The following is a 19,763-nucleotide window of genomic DNA, read 5'->3' on the forward strand; positions in this document are numbered from 1 at the left end:
AGCCAGAATTTATACATATTTGCTAGAGAAATCCAGACTTGTTTCACAACCTCTTGGCCAGAGCAATTTTCTCATTTTCTACTTGTTGATGGATGGGTTATCTGCTGAAGAAAAATATGGACTTCATCTTAATAATTTATGTGCACACCGGTGAGTAACTAAGTATTTTGTATCTAAAAGCTGCGCCTTCAAATTGTGATTGCAATTTGGTAGTCTTAAATTATCTTCTTACTTTTCAGAGACAAAATGGTGAGTAAAAGATAACTGTTGGATACTGTTAGGTTGAAACCATCCACATAACAAGGTTCCAACTGTTTATTGAATGGGTGAAGTTGTGTGTGTGAGAACAAACTTATATTTTCCTAGTTTTCAGGTCAGAAAAAAAACTTGTGCATATATAAACTCCTGTACTCCTTGTAAGTATTTTGGCTATAACATTAGTTATGCATTCCTAATCCATGGTCCTGTTTTGAGATCATGGGTAATATTATTTGAGTAAGTATGATTACTCATTGGTGTTGGATGAAGGTACATCATGGATTAAGATGCACAGCACACATAACCTGAGGGGCTGATTTCCTTTAATGGAGGCAGAAAGCACTTGTGTTAAAATTAGGATGCCTTGGTCATAGGAGAATGATGGGAATGACAGGCCGTATAGACAGTGAGTGAAGAATGTTTTCTCAATGTTTGCACTTCTGCTAACTGCCTGGTTTAGTGTGTCTCCGTCACAGGGATTGGTCCAGATTTGCATTAGGGTGAGAACAAGAAGCGATATGGGAAATGAATCCCGTTCAGATGAGAAGTTGGTGGGAGAAGACTGCAAGAGAGAATTGGATTCTGAACCAAACTCAATTCAGTGGCAGGGGGGTGTGGGAACTAGACTCTGAGGGCATGTGGAGTGACTTCAGATACCTGCTGATACCTGATTTATGGCTTATTGGGTGTTTATTATTAGATCTAGAGGAATGGTGTGAGTTTGCACAATTTTAGGAGAACTTTTGTGAGAAAAATACAGGATGCTCAAGGAGAAAACATACACACACACACACACACAGAAGGGTTGCTTCACTCACCTGCATGTAGTCAAGACAGTGGTTAAGGCCAAGTGCGTATTGAGAGAACAAATTGGTGGGGGGGGGACTTCCCCAACAAGCCCTCCTCTTGAGTACGCAAGGAGGCTGATTGAAGCCTGCAAAAAAAAATATCTCCAGTTCTCTCTGCTTTGCTGTGCTATTTCTCCATCTGAAGCCATTATATTCTTGTTGGGGAGACATTAATAAACAGGTTGGTAATAGTTGAGGTGATATGATGAAAAATAAATCAGGGTTGGGGAACAGAGGAACAGGTGGGTGTCCTGCTTTTAGATGGGTTAATCGAGAGCCTCCTACCAGGTGGTACCTGTGGTAGAGACACCAGAGAAGGCCATTCACAGATCTGATGTGGTGTCCAAGGGAGATGAAAGTGTACAAGGGGCCTGAGGAAACATACTCAATGTTTGAGGGACAACATGAAAGCCAGGAGCTGAGATTAGAGTTGTATGGGAAAGAGGGAGGACAATAGAGACAACGTGCAAAGAACAGCCATGCTCAGAAATTTAGATTTCCTTCAGAGTTGTCTGGAAGTGATTGGGGGTTTTAAGTATGCAAGATAATTGGTTTTCACTTTAAAGGTGACTTGCGTCTGTGGAGATGTCCCTACGGTATTCCCAGCTGGAAGCAGAGAGCTAAATTCCTGGTATGGTGGTGGGGAGGTGGTGATGGCACTCGTGGTAATGGTGGTGCAGGCGATGAGGAATGGGAAAACATGGGTTATGCTCTGAAGGTAGGAAGGTCGGGATTGAAGGATGCACTGAACAAGGGATATGAGGTAAAGAGATCAAGAATGATTCCTGTGACTGTGGCCTGAGCAACACGTGGTGTCATTGTGCCATTTACATCGTGACAAGGCTAGGAGGGAACCAGGGTGCTGGGGAGGAGAAGAGTGGTCAGAGAACCAGTCCTGCTGGTTTTAAGACAGCAAGGTGGAGAGGCAGGAGTGTCAGGAGCGTACTGGAGAGAGGGTACAGGAGAGTACAGCGTGATGGAGCCAGTGTGAGGCTGAACTCCTAGAACTGCTTGGAGAAATTACAGGACAACCTCTGTCCCGCCACTGCTGTGAGGGGTGAGTGATGGTGCAGGTGGGCTCCGGGGAAGAGAATGAATTGGCCTAACTTACAATCGCATTACTAATTGCTATCATTAAATTTCAGTGAAGACATCCAGGGCTATGGATATGGTTTGTCATGTTGTGTAGGTAGAAAGTAGTCAAGAAGTGTAAAAGGCCTTATCAAAATTGTGTTTTATTTACAAAGAAAGACTATTTTAGGGTTTTCTGTTCGCAAAATACAATAGAAGTTTAGAAGAAAATGCTAATATTAAAGTATGGTAACCCAGGCAAAAGTGATAGAAATATAAAAATTCCAAGCTTCTAGGACATTAGAAATACTTTAAATCAAATCCCTTCCTATTATAAAGGAGGAAATCAAAGCCAGAGACACGAAGAAGCTTGTACTCAAGTGAATACCTTTTATGCAACAGCAGTATTGACAAAAGCCACCACCTGAGATTAACTTTGTGATTTTCTACCTTGAACATCACTAACTGAACATGTTGACCCTGGGGGGAAGCACCTAACTGGATTCTAGGATTGCATGTTGAGAGATGGCCTGTGAGGAAGAGAAGAGTTTTGGGTTTCTCTGCTCCCAATCCCTTCTAAGGAGCAATAGCTCAAAGCCTCAAGCAGATACGTAGCTTAGAGTGCATCTGTGTCTATGTGTGTGTCTGTGTGTGTGCATGTGTGTGCACGTGGGTATGTGCCTGGCATTGCAGACGTATGGCCACTGATGAAGAAAAGGGAATAATCTAATCTATAATTTAAATAAACAATTTAACTTCTTGATCTGTGGTTTGGATGAGTCTGTTGAAGTGTGTGAGTGTGTGGGAGAAAACAAGGATTTCTGTATTGAGCTTCAATTCTGACATTCATTTCTCTTTGCAAAAACGAGTTTGGAGTCACTTAGGCTATTTAGAAAGTCAAACAGTCAGGGGTGACTTTATGAGGAGTTCCAACAGGAAAGAACTTAGGAAGATCATGAATAATTCAATTCTCTTGAACAAAGCAGTTATTTTATTAAAATGTATCATAAATATCTAATGGGTGCAAAACAACATTTTCCATGAAAATATTCACCACCCACCACCTTCCAGCGTCATGAATACATCAGTTGGAGCATTTGTACAGTGACAATTTCACAGGAAAACTTTAACGGCAAAGCAAGCTGTTTTTGAAGTTATAACATAGTATGTATACAGTATTTTTTGTGGTTTATGTTATGCGGGTCTTCTCACGTTTATAATGTTGGTGGATCTTCTCACTTTTGCAATGTCGGTTGGGTTTGAGAAGTTCATATTCGTTTAATGTTTAAATTTAGGTTGGTATCTAATCTTTGGTAATTATGAGTATTAAGTTCCATAGTTTTGGAAACTGTTTGGCTTGCTCCCACTTAGAAATGTAAACCTGAATTTGCGAGCTTTCTAACCTTTCACAAACTGCTGGTCCTTCTGAATCCCTTCCTTAAAATTGGTACTCGTAGGTAAAGATGTTGCTATTTGTAAAATGCTTAATAGCATATGTTAAAGCAAACTAAATATGGCTGGAGGAGGACTCTGTGCTTCTATATTTGAGTGCTTGTGGATGAACTATAACCTAGCTTAATAGGCGGACGAGATTGAAAACCCAACTTAGGCGTATGTGCCTGTAGCAATAGCTGAGTCTTGGCCAATCCCAGCGGCCATACTTCAACCACTGATAGACTGCTGAGTGTTCAGTTGTTCAAATAAAGCAAACACCAACCTGTAACCAATCCGGCTGTTTCTATACCTCACTGCCGATTTCTTTACGGCACTTCCCTTTTTTTGTCTATAAATTTGTTTTGACCACGAGGCATCCCTGGAGTCTCTCTGAATCTGCTGTGATTCTGGGGGCTCCCTGATTCTACATATATGTAGTATATCTACTATTATTAAGTAGATAATTATATCTACTATTGTTAATAATTAGTCTTTCTACTATTGTTAATATATGTATTATATATACTATGTTATATGTAGTGTATCTACTATTATTAAGAATGGCATTATTATTGTCACATCTACTTGTCTGATTTTTTTCAAAATAATATTGCTATTCCTATGATGTAGAATAAGCCAGCCTACATGTGACCACATGAACACAGCATCTCTTTGCTCACTCACTTACTCCACAGTGCAGCTTTTAGTGGAATTTGGATGAAGTACACTAAGTCCTAAAGCAAACACTACAAAAATTGCAAGCCTTCTTCCTTCAAATTCATTCTCTCTCTTCTTTGTTCATAACAACTCACTAGATACATGAATCAAAATAAAATATACATGCATCAGTAACTGTGAGCTAAAGGCATATTCAATACTTATCATATCTTATGTGATTAGACCTCCAGAGAGAAGAAAACATTGCTGTAATTCCCTTTTTTTTCTTTTTTTTTGAGACGGAGTCTTGCTCTGTCACCCAAGCTGGAGTGCAGTGGTGCTATCTCGGCTCACTGCAACCTCTGCCTCCCTGGCCCAATCGATTCTCCTGTCTTAGCCTCCCAAATAGCTGGGATTACAGGTACACGCCACCCCATCTGGCTAATTTTTGTATTTTTAGTAGGGACGGGGTTTCACCATGTTGGCCAGGCTGGTCTCGAACTCCTGACCTCAAGTGATCCACCTGCCTCAGCCTCCCAAAGTGCCAGGATCACAAGCATGAACCACTGTGCCCGGCCTGTAATTCTCTTTTATCATTAAAGCTACAAAAGTGCTCTTTAGCTTTGACACTGTTTTTAGAACTAAAAATGTTGAAAGTATCACATGAAAATTTATGGAGGTTTATTTCAGCATAAAATGAATGTAAAACTACTTTCCTGTTTGTAACATAGGAATGATATCTAGAAACAGCAGAAAGGACGTGTGCCTAACTTTAGAATATAAGTGATACAGATATAGACATCACCTCCTAAGGCTTAGCTGCATGAAAACAGTATTTATAACACTTTGCATAAGCATCTTCCTCCACAGATTATTAAAACAACAAGAAAAAAGTCTGTAGGTTTCTATATTTTGAGCTGTGGCAGTCTTCTGGAATTCCACAAGATGGCGAGCTCTCCATAAAGTCAGACGAGAAAAACAAAACAAAACAAAAATCCAAAGCAAGACATTAAAATAAAAACAGAAAAAATGAAGAAACACAAACACAAATGCTTGTTACCAAAAGTTTCTTTTTCACTTATGGTTCTTCCTATATTGACTGCTTCCCCCTAATCCCCTCACCACCAGCTGTTTGTTTTATAAGGGCTATTTCAATTTTTCTTACCCTATGTATATTATACAAACGTTACATTTGGGGAACGAATGTAATTTCTGCTTTTGGGAATTGAGATTTAATGAAAGCCAGAAATAGTCATTCATTGTTTATCTTCAGCATACTTTAAATAGCTTAGATGGGTTCAGTCCCAGAAAAGCTAGATTCCTAAATCCAAAAAGTTATTCCGAATCTCTTTTTGTATTGATTAATGGTGGAAATGATTGTGGTGCTGCAGGATAACATTTGTGAGTAAAGGTCAAATTTTGAATGCTAAGTTGAAAGCAAGCAGTGTTTGACTCAGAGCATGTGACCTGTTTGTAACCCGTGTGGCCACGAAAGGAAAAGCTGAGTCACCGCGAGCTTGAACTTGTGATCCTTCTGGGAGCCGTACCTGTCACGGGGAAGCCACGACAAGCAGCTCCCGTGAAGGTTTGATTTCTGCTAAGGGCTTATTATGAACAGTGAGCCTAATCTGAGAGTGTCACGTAATGTTTAAAAAGAGGTCAGGGAAAACTTAAATACTATTTGGAGGTGAGTCTTCATAATTATGTGATATAATAAGCTATTTACTTAGTAAGTAGCTTGAAGGTCCTCCCAAGACAAAAGTTGAAGACAGGAAGTGCTTTCATCAGATTCTCACAGACTCCATTATTAATCACCTAAGTGACAGTCACAGTCATGATCAGCGCAGTTCATGGGGCACTTCCCATGTGCCAGGCACTCTCTGAAGTGTTTGTCTCTGTTAACTCACTGAATCCTCATCCTCAGCTAAGCAGAGGGTGCAAGGCTGTGTCTGTATTGTATAGTGAGGTGTCACCCAGGAGCCAAGATCTGAATCCAGGCCCTGCTGACTTTATACCTAAATTGTCTCCACAACAGTGCTGCCTACAAAATGGCAATACTGTCTTTATCTCCTTGTGTCACTGAGATTTTAAGGGAAATGAAAGAGAAAGCACAAAGTCAAAGTCTGCATGTCTGTCTGTATTTTGAATTGCTTAAGCAAAACTAACTTATGACGTTCTAGGGATTGCCACCTCTAATGACTATAAAAACAAACTACACTAGGTCTTTATTTTAATCTAGAAAATCATAAAAATTTTAGAACTAACAGAGCTTTTGTTACCCTAGGTGGACAGTGTAGCCATTATATGAGTGGTCAGACTACCTATGTAAGTTAGCAAGGAAATTTCACTTTGAAAGGAGAATGAGAGGAATTGGGTCAGTGGCTTCCGTCCTGCCTTCTGTTCTTGATATTATATATAATAAATTGGAAGCCAGATATGTCACTTGTTCAAGGATATTTGGCTGGAATATTTGGTAAATGACAGAGGTGGATTTCAAACTAAGGTACGTTTGGTTTCAAATTTCTGTTCATCGGAACTTTTTGATTGGTAGTGTTAGATTCCCAACTCTAACACATTTAAAGAAAAAAGAAAAAGGGGGAGTGTTGAGATGATGGCATAGCTGAAGAGAGCAGAGGTTATGTTTGCCACAGGGACGTGAGATGCAGGAACTCGGGAAATGTGGCTTCTCTCTGTCTGTCACACTCATGCACCTGGCACATGCACGCACGCATGCACACACACACATCAGTTTTACTTTGTATGTGTTTTCTAACACAGCAGAGAAAGTGACCACATGCTGCCCTAGGCTCCCCTAACTTAAGAGCAACTTGTCTCTCTGCCAAAAGGCCATCTTGGTGGCTCAGCCCAGGTCTTAGGCCCATCCCAGGCCCCTAAGTTAAGGACAGAAGAAAGAAGTACATTTGGCTCCTGCTTAGGGATGGGAGCTATTTAACAGAAGGAAGGGGAAGGGAGAGCTGAGCACTAATCAACAAGGAGCAACATGAGGCCCTGTGCTTTCCCCTGCATGGCACTCCAACTACCTGAAAGACTCCCAGCCCGGCAGGCGAAGGTCAGAATGCAGTTGTCGGTAAGTCTGGGACCAGTTATTCAGCACTCTCTGCTAGTGACTCTGGCCAAACTTATCACCTCGATTTCCAGCTGCTCATACAGGACCATCAATAGTGTAGATCTATTGCATGAAGCCTATGGATGAATATTGCAATGTATTTCCACATGACTTTGATTTGTATAGATGTTTTCAAAAAATATTGTATGAGGTTAAGACAGCAGTATGATCTGCCTAATCCACAATGTCATTAAATAGCTAGCATAAGAGAATTTTGGCCAGAGGCCCTTTATTTGTGGTCTGAATATATATCAAAAATTCAGACTTCTACATTACTTTTAAATGGTTAAATTTATTATATGATGACACATTGTTTTGGCTGCTGCTGTTGGTTTTGTTGTCACCCTTGTGATACTTCTGAAGCTAATAACAGCTGTCATTGAGCCCTTCTCATAGATTTTCTCTTTGTCTACTCATGATACTTGTGGAAGATTATAATTGATTTCCCCATGTTGCAGACGAAGTGACTGAGAACTATGGTTGCTTTGTTAACTAACCAGCATGGGGCAGAATTGATGTTTGAACTTCAATCTGTTCGATTCTCAGTTATTTGTATGAATGGTTTTCAAATGATTCCATATAGTAAAGGAATTTGCATCACGGATAAATTTAACTGCCTCTACTTCAGCAGGAGAACTGTTTGCTAAAATCAGCATCTTAACCCTTCCCCTTTCTTTTTCATATTTTTGACTATAGTAGCATCATTATGATTTTTATTATGAAAATAGACCATCATTAAGCCAAATATAAATATACCAAATACACCATCATTAGGATGGTGTATTCACATAATAAACACGTAAATAAACATGCACACACAACTGCACATGCATATAAAATTCAGGAAGAAACTACCTTCACTAAAATTTTGAGTGTCAGGCACAATACTCGGTAATTAATTCTCACTTAATTCTTCTAATAACTCTATGAGACTGTTACTAATATTGTCCGTGTTTGATGAACGAGGACAGTGAGTCCTAGAGGTTAAGTAGCAGCCTGCTCAAAGTCAGGCAAGGCAGGAGGCTGGAGATGGTGCCCAGTGGCCCATCTCCCAGCAGAGAGGGAGGGCCTATCTCCAGCAGTCCTGGCCACTGACTGCTGATGCTGTTTGTCTTTGAGGAGGTGACGGCCAGCTGTATTGTTTAGAAACTTACCCTTGGCCGGGTGTTGTGGCTCACGCCTGTAATTGCAGCACTTTGGGAGGCCGAGGTGGGCAGATCACCAGAGGTCCAGTGTTCGAGACCAACCTGACCAACATGGTGAAACCAGAATCTCTACTAAAAATACAAAAATTAGCCAGACGTGGAGGCAGGTGCCTGTAGTCCCAGCTACTTGGGAGGCTGAGGCAAGAGAATTGCAGGAACCTGGGAGGTGGTGGTTGCAGTGAGCCGAGATCACACCACTGCACTCCAGCCTGGGTGACAAGAGCAAGACTCTGTCTCAGAAAAACAAACAAACAAACAAAAAGCTTATACTCTCTGTTTTGACATAGAAACCTAAGGCCAATGTCCAGGTAGTCACTATTTGGAGAAAACAGCTGGAAATAGACTTTTTCTCCAGATACTCAGGCTCTTTTCCAAGTTTTGTTTCTGGCCCTTGCACTTCCTATTTAATCCAGGCTGTTTTCCCAGTCATGTGTATAAAAAGAGGTGCCGCGAGCATTGTGGCTATCGTGTCTTTTTCTCTCGAGGCAGGGCAGGTGCTGGCATATTGCCATGCAGTCCCATGGCCCTGGCTGGGCCCTTCCTGCCCCACCTTCCCTCACTGCACAGCATCTTACCTTGGTGCCTCTTCAATCTCACCCTTTAATCTCAGGTCAGATTAACATATTTTAAATTTCAGTTTAACTAGAAAACCTCCTAACTCAAAAATCTTTAATAAATATTGCTTTTCTGTCACATCCAATAAAGTCTCCTTGATGATGCAAGGTGACAGAGATGGCTGGGCCTTGGGGAATTTGACATGAGCGGTTGTAGTTAACTGGTTCTTTGACATCTTCTCCATTCCTTGTCTCAGCACTTCCTTTAGGGGTGGAGTTGGTTATCAGTGAAGTGACACAGTTCTTTCCTGAGTAAAGATGTTTGCTTGGTGCTAGATATGCAAGCAGTGTATTTACCTTCAGGGTATGAAAGAGAAAGTCCTTCTTGTGTTGGGAAAGGGTCAAACACTCCAGCCTCACTTCTGCAGTCAGTCAATTAAATGTCATAAACATTCTCAGGGTTGTTATGAGTAAATAAAATTATGAATTTAAAGCATGTTGGTCTACGTCCTTGATTGCTTACTTATAATTTCAAATTCCCAAAAGTTCTGAAAACCAAACATTCACGTATGACTCATGTGCTCATAAAAAACATGACCCAACCTGAACTTATTTAGCAACGAAATCTAAATTCGATTGATGTAAGTGTATTTATAATCCTTACATATTTCTCTGACTGTGAATATTCATATGGGGTTCTCCCCAAATTAAAATATTTGACTGGGGACACTGCTTCAAACATATAAACACTACGTTCACTTTTTTAAAATCTGGATTTCAGAACATATTTGTCTTCAGAAGTTTAGGGGAAGGAGCTGTAAGCTGTGTAATCCAGCTTGTTGAGGACTGAAAACATGGCAGTCATTATGTTTCTCACCAAGTTAAGGACTTACCTTACCGTTAAGGACTTACCTTACCTTGAAGGACCACGAGGCACATGTTTGCTAAAAATGATCAATAAACCTCCTTCTGTGTCTGGACAAGGAGGCTCTGAATTCGCTTCCAAAATAGACCTCTGCCTCTTGTTCCACCCCTTTTTTTCTCTTTCTTTCTCCTTCCTTCCTTCCTTCCTTCACTTCTTTCTCTTTCTTTCTTTCTTTTTTCTTTTTTTCTTTCCTTCTCTCTCTCTTTCCTTCTCTCTCTCCTTCCTTCCTTCCTCCCTCCCTCCCTCCCTCCCTTCCTTCTCTCTCTCTTTCTTTCTTTCCCTGTCATCTCTTTCTGTCTCTGTCTCTCTCTCTCTCTCTCTTTTTTTTTTAAGACAGAGTTTCACTATTGTCACCCAGGCTGGAATACAATGGTGTGATCTCAGCTCACTGCAATCTCCACCTCCCAGGTTCAAGTGATTCTCCAGCCTCAGCCTCCCAAGCAGCTGGGATTACAGGTGCCTGCCACCAAGCCCGGCTAATTTTTGTATTTTTAGTAGAGACGGGGTTTCACCATGTTGGCCAGGCTGGTCTCAAACTCCTTACCTCCGGTGATCTGCCCACCTTGGCCTCCCAAAGTGCTGAGATTACAGGCGTGAGCCACTATGCCCGGCCATCTGTCTCTGTCTCTTTAACATTGTTTATTCCTTATGAATAAGATAAATTTATTTTTTGCACCTTAAATAGTGAACCATATGGAGATGTGAAAGAGGCTCGGATTTGAGAGGACACTTGCTGGACTCTGCCAGTGGTTGTGATGTCGCTGGTCACTGGAGGTGTGGCCCTCATGGACCAATGAAGTTTGCAGAGCATGGCTCAAACGTCTGCTTGGAGACCCCACTGCCATTTGAGAGGGACACCTGCACAGTTCCACGTGTGTGTGTGAACCTGTCTCCCTCTTTCCCAAACCCGCCCACGTGGCTGTAGCCAACAGCATCACACCCTGGACCAAGCCCGTCTGCCTCGCCAGTGTAGTCACTGTTCAGCTGATGTAGTCGGTGTTTCTTGTTCTCTCAACCTCTCCTGCCAGTCTCTTCCCACCTGGGAGGACATCCTGCCGCTTGCACTGGGCATCCCCAAGCCGTCCTGTCCACCGGGCCTTCCTCTGGGTCTGGAGTGACCACCTCTTTCTGACAGACCTGCTGGGTGAGTTGGCCTGAGCTCCTAGGAACCTGGGTGGATCATGGTCCATGTCCCAGTCCAAATCTACTCCAGCCTGGCCTTGTCCCCTTGCTGACACAGTGACCATTGGTGACCATTCTTACACGTGATACATAAAACGCTGTCTTATCAGTGCGTTCCATATGCACTCCCCATCTTTGAAGTTTCCTTTGTAGCGTGCAGGACATATAGGATACATGTGGCACAGTTGAAGATAAAATGCTTTTCTTTGTCCTATTTATATAGGACATTGCAAAAATCAATTGATATACATCAATAGCTGTTAGCAAAATCATAGCTTTTAGGTGTGTAGGCCTATAAAATCGAATCTTCCGTGACTGCTGCCATTTAGACAGATTATATCCTCAATATAGGGTGACTGACTGTCTTTTGCAGTTTATGAGTATTCATCGATAACTATGCTTAAACTGTTCAAAGCAGCAGGCTTATTAGTTGAAGGCACAGAGTTTACTTAATTCAGGATCTACATCTCCCTGGCTGGGGCATTTGGGAAAATCATGCTTCCCTTTGCTCATCTGTAGGCCAGGAGTAGCCTCAGAGTATGGTTGTGAGTGACGGAGTGAGTGCAGTGGAAGCGTTGGCTAGTATCGTCACTATTAGTGTAGAAGGCTCCTTCCCATTGGAGTCATGTGAGAATAACTGAAATAATAATTGTTATGCAAAAGTTATGATTTGGAGTTAGAGGTTTAAAATACGTGGAATAAGTGGGGTCTGGTCTTGCTCCTAGTGTACGTCTCTGCCTCTGTGCAGCTCTGCCCAGAGCTGTGTCCACCCTCTCTTGTTGGACATCAACTGGGGTCTTGACTTGGATTCATCATAGCTGTGAGGAATTATGAATTTAAATGATTTAAAACCTAATGATGAAAATCAACCCAGCATTTTGAAGTGAGGGTGGCTGAGAATGGACAAGGAGAGGAAAGAGGAGGAAAGAGGACTGCAGAGCCCTCGGAGGCCTGTTGGGTGGGGCAGCCAGAGCCTGGTTACATGCCAGCCCAAGGCTCAGCTTCTGTGTGTCCCTCATGGCACAGGAACAGAGAGGACCATGATGCTGAAAGATATCTTTAAAAAGGCAGCAATCGAACACTTCTGTAAAGCTTCCTCTTTCACATCTTCCCTGGTACAAAAAAATTCCATTCTTGTGGCTTAAAATGCTTTGATTTTCTGTACCAGCTAGAGGAGGAAAAAAGAGAGACTTTCTTTACGTCTAAAATCCAGTGCTTATGTAATCAGAGATGGCGAAGTCAATAAGATTTGGAATGTGCGACTTGCTGTCATCTGTCAAACTCTTCAGGTGGAGCCTATCAGGTTCAAACCAGACATATGTCGTAGGAGTTATGGGTGGTTTTGGAGTTGATGACATATTGTGGATATTTAGGTAGAATCCTATGATAAAAACAAAATGTGTGTTTATGTGTGTGCACAGGAATCTAAAATGACCTTCTATGCCATAATAGGAATTAGCACTTTGAATCTAATACTTCAAATCATGTAATTAAAATGACAATAACCAACATTTGTTCAGCACTGACTGAGTTTAGGAAGGAGACTATACCAAAACCTTGACATATGTCATCTCCCCCTATCCACAGACCAGTCTAGAAGCAGGTTCCTCTCCTTGCTACTCATGAAGAAGCAAACACAAAGAGAGCTTCTATGAACCTCCCGGTCACATGCTAGGAGCATGGGAGCCACGGTTTTGTCTGGGCTTCTCTTAAGCCCTTCACAATTTGCCTTTCAAACCCTGATTTGTAAAAACAGGTGAAAGATTTTGTGGCGGTATTTGCAATGACCCACAAAAGGACAGGAGCACGTAGAGTAAGGGCCACTCACAGGGAAGGAGAGGCCTGAGCCCTTGAAGACATGGGGGCTGCATGTATCCATCTTGCATCCCGGTCCAAGTTGTCACTCTCACAAGATGCGGGATGACCTCAGAACATGGTTGAAAACAGATAGGAATGGGAAATTCAGACACAGGAGAGAAGGGAGCAGTTACAGGAACTTGTAATAAGGTGAAGGCAGTATACCTCAGTTATTGCTTTTGCTAGCAGTTACTGACACTAGGAGAGTTATTTCAGAGGAAGGGGACAGGTGAAGCCAGCACTGTTTGGAGCAGTGGAGGGATCTGTCCAGGCAGACTGGTAATGGCAGTGGGGTTTCTCTCACAGCAGGCACTACCTGGACAGCGAGGAAGGAGAAACGAGAGGGAACCCCCAGCTCAGGCTGGTGTGGCCAACCTGCTGGCCAGCGCCTCACCACCCACCTCGGTCTGGGGCACTCGCCTTCCTGCTTTCACTCCCCCCGTGCGGCCGGGGTGCTTCGGGTCAGGAGCCCCCAGCCTGCAGACCTCTCTTCCCCCTCTGCTTCTTGGTGTCTCCTTTTTCTTGCAGATTCAGGATTCTCATAATTCAGACTGAGCACTTTTGGCTTTTCTGTCTTTGGCTTGTTTGTGTGATTCTGCCACACCGTGACTTCACAGTAAACCTTACCAACAAGCATGCATAGATTTTGCATTTTACATGAATTATTCTTAGACCAGCATTTTTTCCCAGCCAGCATTTGCATACTGTGATTGTGGAACTGACATATTGGCATTGTTATATAGACCGTTACGTTTCATGTTGTTAATTTCTTCCGTTTTGACATTGGTATCTTTTTACTATTGAACTCTTTGGGCCATGAAGCTTCCTCATAAAATCTTAGAGACAGAAAAGAGTTTCTGCCATCTTCCACCATCAGTTTAGGGCCATAAAGTCCAAAATACATTAAAATATGCCCAGTAATCTCTATGTTTATATACATTAAAAATTCATTTGAGTAGGATACTTGGCCCATCCATTTGTCCAGCTGGACATAACAGAATATGTGCAAAGTGTCACGAGATATTGTAGCCATGTAAATAGTGATGTGATGTAGTCATGTGAATGTGTGTGAGACCATTCTTCCTTGGACTCCAATCTAAACGAAGCTTCCAAAACAGCTCAGAGCTGAGCTCCTGCTTTTGTGAGTCATGGGAAAGTCATTAACTGTGCTTCCCACCTTCCGACTCTCCAGAGTAGCTTCCCCTTTGCAAGTACAACCTGCTGAGCAATCATCCTAATAAAGCACTCCAGAGAGCCACCCTCACCCGGTGTTGTTGGAATGGTCGATGGTGCTTGAACTTCAATAGGAAGAAATTATCATTATTCAAGTCAGGTACTTGAATACATGATTCCTGAGTACGAATGGAATCGCTTAGATTCAGATTCGGTAGAACCATATTCCCAGACGTACCCCGCTTACTGATTTATAAGTGCTGTGGTTTGTTTCATTACTTTAGTCTCTGTATTGCTAGCTAGGGCACTTCCTTGTTATACAAAGGAAGACAGTGGGAGTTGCCTGTGCACACCCACGGGGGTCTTCCCAGCAGCACAGCATGGCATGGCGACTCACTCCTGATGTCACATCTTCTGCTATCAGTGCAGGCTAAAGGGTTTTGTTCAGCTTATGTCTGTTGGCCACACCCTGACATATTCAGTTTAACCTTTTCACGTTAATTCATAGCAGCAAATAAATGATTTCTGAATTTTGTTGCTCTGAATGTGTCATCTCTTCTAAAATATATTTTGGTGTCTGAAACAAACCCATTTTCAACATAGGAAAGGGCCGTCCTTGTCTTTCTGGGAATCGAAGGTGGCAGTTCATGGGCCCATGTGTTTTCCTGCCACTGTGTTGTTCGGAATTAAGTACACACAGTCATTTTTTGGATTTAGTTGAGCATCATCCAGAGGCACCCAGAGCCGAGGGAAGTTGAAGGTAGAGTGACTTGGGTGTCCTCGATTCTGAAAGGACGGCACTCTCTCACTAGTCCCAGCGTCTCTCTGTGGGCATCCTTTAAGATGTTTAACTTATCTCTTAAAACAATGAAGTCATTGTGGTGTGTTTGCTTTCAGGAGTGACAATGGTGCAACTGGGGAGAGTGTCACAGAGATGAACTAGAATTAAACCGAGCTCTGCCACCCCTATTCCTGTGCTGCTGAGCACATTGCAGGCTCTCTCTGAACCTCACCTTTTACTTATTGGTGGAGGTAGTATGGATGGTCTTAAATTATTGATGGTGGGGCCAGAGATAAGTAAGTATAATATGATTTATAAATGTAAGTAATTAAATAGTGGTATAATATTTTATTGCGAATCTTTAATAGCTTTGGGTTGGACATTTTGACTTTCTCACCTAAAGAACCTGGTTCCCCCACCAAGTCTTCCCTGTCCCAGTAAATGGCATCTCCACTCACGCTAAAATCTGGAATGTTATTCTTGGCTCTCATCCTTCCTCTCACACCAGCCCATCGGCAAGTCCTTCTGGCTCTGCCTCCTGAACATGTAACAAACCTGTCTATGTCTCTCTGTCTCTCTGCTGCAGTACAGGACTTTGCTCCCATCATCTCCCACCTGAAATTCTTCAAGCCTTTCTGTTGGACTCCCTGACACTGACTTGCCCCCATGAAAAGTCATGCCCCACTGAGTGGTTCAGAGTGTGCTTTCTAAAGTAGAAGTTTGCTCCTCTCACTGACCCCTTCCTGCCCCCATTAAAGGCTTCCAGTGTTTGCCTTGGACAGTAGAACAGAATTCATCCTCGTCCCTTGGGCCCTTGGAGCCTCCCATCCAGTCTCTGCCACTGTCCCCAGGATGCCACTGCAGCCACCTTGTTCTGACCCCACAAAGACTCAGAGCCACCTGCTCCATGGCTCGCCAGCCAGACCTCCATTTGGAAACCTTAATTTTCAGCTCTCTACTCAGACATCCTGTGTTGACAGAGGCCTTCCCAGAATGAAATACACTGATGTGTTTCAATGTGTGTATTGACCGGAGAAAGGGAGGTGTCTAGAAGACCAGCCATCCAAGAGGCTGCGGAGGCGACCAATACCAAAGAGTCTGTTGCACAGAGTCGCAGTCTTCACTCTTTCTATCTCTGATTCAAAGAGTAGCTATTATCTATTGTATTTGAAGTACAATGCTCCTTTCTGAAGATGAAAAAATGAGAGATGGTCCCCGCTCTTAAGTTGCTCAAAGTCAAATTGTTCAAAGTCTAAGTCATAGCATAGGCATCAAATTGCAATGTGAGAAATGTCCCCAACATATAACTGAAGAATCTCGGGTGCACTCAAGGAGGCATCGTGCTCAGGTGCAAGAGAAGTGAAAAGCAGGGGTCGGGAGCCAGCCAGAGAGAGATGAACACACCGGACTCTGCCGAGGGCTGCATGAAAAGGTCACCAGGAACAGGAGGGCATGAGTGGAACTGAACCTGTCATCTAGAGACCAGCAGGCTCACATGGAAAAGGAGAAGTAGGAGTGATGTTTTCTCAAGCAGTTTTTGGAGAGAAGTAAGAGCAGTGCCATCAACATTCACCAGGGGTGGTGGGTTCATTCCAGAAAGGCTCTTTCCTTACTGGAAGAATAAATCATCAACAGTGAAAACACTGATGAAGTTGATCCAATTCACAATCAATGCTCCTTTTGAATAGACGGTGTTAAACAACAACTTTAAAAAAAAAATACCACAGAAATAATTTATTTTCAGATTGCATGTAGTTCTGTTTAGGCTATAGGCACTGTCAAGTGTTATAAATAATAAAATGAATTTCTAGAGCCCTGGTATGGGAAAGGCCCCTGGCACGGGAAAGGCCCCTGGCACGGTGCAGATCTCAGAGTGTAGCGTGACAACAAGTACACGCGTGGCCCTCGGTCAAGAGCCATGTCTTGGATAGCATGACTCCCAAGTGAACAGAGGAGAGCCATCTATCAACAACTGAAAGAGAGAGAGAGAGAGAGAGACTGTCCCAGATGAAGATACAGCACAGGAAAAAATACGCGTAGAGAAAATGAGTGTGCCAGCCCCAAATACCGGTGATTCTCCTAAGTGAGTTGGTAGTAAATAATGCATTATATTTGTATTTTCGGCATTTAGTATCTTTTCTCCTATTTGCCTTCCTCCACCCAACAGCAAGGATGATCTTTCTAAATGAGTGATTTTTCAACATCTCTTGGCGAGTGTCACACATCTGAGGCCTTCGACTTCCTGATGCCTCTGGTATAACGGGCCTGGGGCATGAGCCAGGCATGGGGACTCGCCGCCCATGATTCTCACATGCCCTGCTGAGGACCCCTGCTGCAGGCCAATTAGGTGCAGTGTGAGCCACCCTTCTAGAGCTTCCCAGAAAACCCAAAGAAACCCCAAGATTACTGGATTAATTTTCAAATAAGGCTTTCTGACATGGAAGTATATTTATATTTTACATGATTTTTGAAATTTCACAAAGTTTTCTCTGAGTCAAGGGAGGAGACATGCCACATGCTCTGCAGTGTGTGAAAATGCCAAGCGGATGGAGAGACATGGCCCTGTCCGTGCCCATGCCCTGGAGGTGTGGAGCCCTGTACAGGAATTCAACTAACCCGAGCCGTCATGACAGTTCCACGAGGCAGGCGTTTCCTGCCCTCTCCACGGATAAGGAAATAAATGCAAGGCAGAGAGATCTGCACTCTGAAGTGCCCGAGGTCACCGGGCCAACACGTGCACCTGACCTGGAGCCTGAGCATGTGCTCTAGGCTGCACCATGTCGCGCCACCACACTGATTTCCACCAGACACAGTTCAGTAAAGGGGCCAGGAATTGCCCAGCAATGGCTCTGCCTGAAGTACTAGGGTGGGGTTTCTAGAACCTTCTACCCTTTCATCTCCAGCCTATCTCCTGCTCTGCTCTGCGTTTCACAGTCACATCTTCCAACAGATGCCGATGCGCTTGCCTTCTGGGGCTTTTCTCCTTTCTGCACAAGGAGAGAGGGATGGGAGCAGCTTCCGTGAAAGAGAGGAAGCTGGGCCACAGGGAGAGATGGGTGGAGACGATGGGACCAGCCTGGAGGTGAGGAAGTGTGTACCGAGGACAGAGGGGCAGAAAGGCCATCGCGAGTGCCAGACGCCCATCACGTGTCTGGTAAATGCAGGCATCCATTCAGCTACTGGCAATATGGTTACAGCACTCTATCGTTATATGACATGATGTAGTCTATTAGCTAGGGATCTACAACAATGTTATATAGAATATTATATGTTATGGCATGGGATATACAATTACATATAATAAAATGGTAATTAATATTCATAATGCCATGTGTTTTATCTCTGAGGAGCAACATGGAATTCTTGCATTTGAATAAGTCATGTCCAGTGGATGTCAATGTATAAGAAACGACTAACTTCTGATACACATAAAGATGTAAATATACAAATGACTGAAAGAGAAAAGAATAGAGTCATTTGTTAGGTAAAAGGAGTGTGTGTGAACTCGTGTACATTTACAATTTATGTCAAGGACCACACACAATACTATAAAATAAAAATTCATAGAAAGGGAATGGGCCTAAAGCTGTATTTTCTTTTGAGCTTAAAATGCCTAAAAGTAAAATAATGAGCAAAGATATGGCAGGTAAGCCAATGATAGCTTCATACCAAAATCTGTACTTTTCATATCAAACTATATTTCAGACACATGCAGTGCACTTATTTTAAAAATGGCCATATTTAGGTCATAGATTATAGTTTAAGAAATTTTCAAAATCAGAAATTGTGCAGGGCATATTTTCCCTCCACAATGTAATAAAATTAGAAACTAAATACAGAAGTAAAGGTAAACAAAGTCACTAGAAAACTAAATGTTGATAATTGGTAATGAAAACGAAAGGTATAGCCACATATACAGTGATACTAAATAAATAAAAATGCTTTGTGCAGATCTAAAATGTGCATCACACACCATCATACATATGATGGTTGATCTTACTCCACGGAGCACACCTGGCAATGTCTGGAGACATTTTTGGCTGTCACAGCTCAGGAGAGGGGATTCTGGAACCTAGTGGGTGGAGTCAAATTCCAGAATCTAGTGGGTGGAGCACAAGGTCCCGCCTTCCATGAGGGGACCCGACTGCAAAGAGCTATCGGACCTCACATGGCGCTGCACAGTGTTTGAGAAATCCTGGCACAGAGAAACTCACACATGAATTAAAAATGTACATAGCTCTTCACTGACACGTCTCCTGAACGTGCAAGTAAAAGGAAAAGAAAGTAAACGATCGTAACTAGGGAAATGAATAAATTAATCTGATTATAATTGTGGCACTTTAAAATAGTTTAAATAAATGAACCTAAACTATATGCGTGAATAAGAATAGATTTATAAACCTAAAGTCAACAAAAAACAACTTGCTGAATGATGCATGCACTATAAATAACATTTCCATAATTTTAAATGCCCATAATTTTATTTATTTTATAGGTATGTACACGTATAATGTGAAAACAATTTGAATAGACTGAAAGCATACTGCAAAACTGATCATTCTTATTTCACCAAATAAGGGGATAAGAGTGTATAGATGGATTGTTAACTTTATCTGTGAAGTTTATTTGTAAAAAGCAAAACTGAAGTAAATATGGCTCAGTGTTGCTATTTTCACACTATTGGAGAATGA

The 19,763-nt window shown here is 42.5% G+C and overlaps 1 protein-coding gene across 1 annotated transcript in view; it reads left to right on the top strand.

The window, feature by feature from the left end:
• The window catches only part of MYO16 (myosin XVI), a 607,071-nt gene that overhangs the window by 311,631 nt on the left and 275,677 nt on the right, over positions 1–19,763 (top strand). Inside the window, exon 19 of the mRNA XM_058438173.1 lies at positions 3–150. Coding sequence (XP_058294156.1) covers positions 3–150 — 148 coding nt within the window. The remainder of the gene's footprint in view (positions 1–2; positions 151–19,763) is intronic.

Source organism: Hylobates moloch, unplaced genomic scaffold (assembly GCF_009828535.3).
Source record: "Hylobates moloch isolate HMO894 unplaced genomic scaffold, HMol_V3 SCAFFOLD_4, whole genome shotgun sequence".
Taxonomy (NCBI): domain Eukaryota; kingdom Metazoa; phylum Chordata; class Mammalia; order Primates; family Hylobatidae; genus Hylobates; species Hylobates moloch.